Genomic DNA, 2,540 nt, shown 5'->3' on the forward strand with positions numbered 1-2,540 from the left:
ATATAATGACACAACCACCACATAGAACGACGAAGGGTTTCGACAAAACACTGACCCCCGGTCAACTGACCCCCCTACTGACCCCCCTACTGACCCCCTATAAAATCAATGGGAAAATGAATACTGCTTACTTAAGCCTCAAAAACCCTTTTTAAACAGCATTGTTCAGCAATATTTAAGTCTAAGCACCCATTTTAAAAAGGTTAGCTTACATGAAGTAATCGGCCATCACAACAATAATCGAAAACTAACCTTTTTAAAATGGGTGCTTAGACTTAACATTGTTGAACAATGCTGTTTAAAAAGGGATGTTGAGGCTTAAGTAAGCAGTATTCATTTTCCCATTGATTTTTTAGGGGGTCAGTAGGGGGGTCAGTAAGGGGGTCAGTTAACCGGGGGTCAGTGTTTTGTCGAAACCCAACGACGAAAGCACCGCATATAAAGACGAAAGCACTGCATATGATTACAAAAGTACCGCATATAATGACAAAAGCACCGCATATAACGACGAAAGCACTGCATATCATTACAAAAGTGCCACATATAATGACGAAAGTACCGCATATAATAAGAAATGCAGTGAGTATAATGTGAAAGGCACCGCATATAATGTAAGATGCACCGCATATAACGTAAAATGCACCGCATATAATGAAAGAGGTTCACATAAGACAGTGTTGGCGTTCCATACGCCCCCGCTTGACGCTGAAGTGAGCACGTGCTGAAGATCATGCCATTTCGAAGTTAGTCATGCACTGATTATGTGCTGTTGTATTTGGTGCGCGGATGGTATCCCGGTCAATCCCGGTCGGGTTGGTCGGGATATCTTTGAATTTGATCGGGGGCACGTGACCAAGTATCAACCAATCACAGTGCTCGTTTTCTTGAGTGGTATATACTTGTAATAGGCTTGTAATAGGTTAGGTATATACTTGTAATAGGCTTGTTTTGAAAGCAAAGGAGATGCGGTTCACATTCGCCGCATATTAAGGCCAGTGAAAATTGCGCTTTACAACTTTGTATAGTTCCTGGTTATATGGTTGGTAGTAGTTCTGGAGCAGTGTTCGCACATCTTTCCGCACTTGGACGTGCTTTCTACCTTTTACATCTTTAAGACAGCCTGTTTTTTTCTTTCCACGCAGTCCAATTTTTCCAATAAAGCAGGGAAATCCTTTTATCTTATTGATATAAAAATTCTTTTCAGTTATCACAGGTCTTAAGTTCAAAAACTTTTCAACTAGTTTTAACTCTGCAGCTGGGTTCTTGATGAGGTTCTCTCCACTGACAAAGTGTATTTGAGAGAGTGGGAAAAATTTCATCCAGTGTTTCAAATATCTAATATAAACTCCAGATTTCACAATACTTTTATTTTTGTTGATCACATTCTCATTCTTCAAAACGTATTCTTCGAACGGTGGCAGAGGATTCGAGGTGGATTTCAATGACAACTGAGTGTAATCTGAAATTGCTCTTTCAGTAGGATCTCGAACAATCACCAGTAGTTTGACACCTTTGGACATATTGAAAACACGCTCTGGGACAATTTCTGTTAGCAAGTAAGCTGGTGTTTTTTCTATGGTCAATTGATGTGGCAAAGATTTTGGCATGTTCTGTCTATACCACTCCAGTCCACGCGAATAATTCTCGTCTTGGTCAAAGAAGTGAACCTCATATGGGCAGGCTCTAATGTCTGGGTGTATTTTCAAGAAAACAAGCAGTGCTCTGGTACCAGACTTGTTTGAGCCAATGATGATTGCTTTTGGCAAACGGCTTATGAAGTTTGCATTCACACCACGCTCATGCCGTAATTTTTCTGCTGAGTTGGCAAACCAATTCATCCAGTAAACTGAGAAAATGGTAAACACGAACAGAATGGCAATAATGGCTAAACACTTTGAACGTTTGAACAGTTCCATGCTATTCTGTAGTAGTTAAGCCAAAGAGTCAGGAGACATTCCTTCTTTCAATGGCACGAGATCAGTCAAAAGCTCTGTGGAAATATAAAAACAGGTTAGAAAGGCCAGCAAGAGAAGTTTCCAAAGCGGCAAAAGCGGCCAAACAAGACCAAAACAGGAGAGACAATCACAATGGTACTTTGAATATAAATTCTTGACATCTATGATCCATGCTAGTATTTTACAAATAATAATTGGCTGGCAGCTAAGCAACGATCATGGCTACAGAAATTGCAATGCCACAAAAGAAGATTACGGCTTCAGCGAGGAAAACGTAACCATGCTGCAAAAATAACCATAAATTTTGGTACATTTCTTCATTTTATTATTCCACTATTACGCCTATTGTAGTTTGTGGCGTACCCCGAGGCTCGGTTCTCGGGCCATTCCTATTCCTATTGTGTATCAATGATATCCAAACGTCTCTTCCTGTTTGCCGATGACAAAAACTTGCTTTCTGCAGATAAAAATTTGAAATCCTTAGAAAGTGTCGTAAACACAGAACAAGATAATGTTTGTTACTGGCTGTTAGAAAATAAATTAACTCTCAATTTTGATAAATATAATTTGGTTAAATTTCGTCCT

At 39.6% G+C, this 2,540-nt stretch overlaps 1 protein-coding gene across 3 annotated transcripts in view; it reads right to left on the minus strand.

Moving 5' to 3' along the window:
- Positions 1–463: 463 nt before the first annotated feature.
- LOC138013466 (heparan sulfate glucosamine 3-O-sulfotransferase 2-like) overlaps positions 464–2,540 on the minus strand; it is a 17,442-nt gene continuing 15,365 nt past the window's right edge. For all 3 annotated transcript variants that reach the window (XM_068860583.1, XM_068860655.1, XM_068860702.1), the window contains one exon: positions 464–1,990. In XM_068860583.1, the coding sequence (XP_068716684.1) occupies positions 987–1,916 (930 nt within the window). In that variant the 5' untranslated portion in view covers positions 1,917–1,990 and the 3' untranslated portion in view covers positions 464–986. The remainder of the gene's footprint in view (positions 1,991–2,540) is intronic.

The sequence above is a fragment of the Montipora capricornis genome, chromosome 1, assembly GCF_036669925.1.
Source record: "Montipora capricornis isolate CH-2021 chromosome 1, ASM3666992v2, whole genome shotgun sequence".
In the NCBI taxonomy this organism is placed as follows: domain Eukaryota; kingdom Metazoa; phylum Cnidaria; class Anthozoa; order Scleractinia; family Acroporidae; genus Montipora; species Montipora capricornis.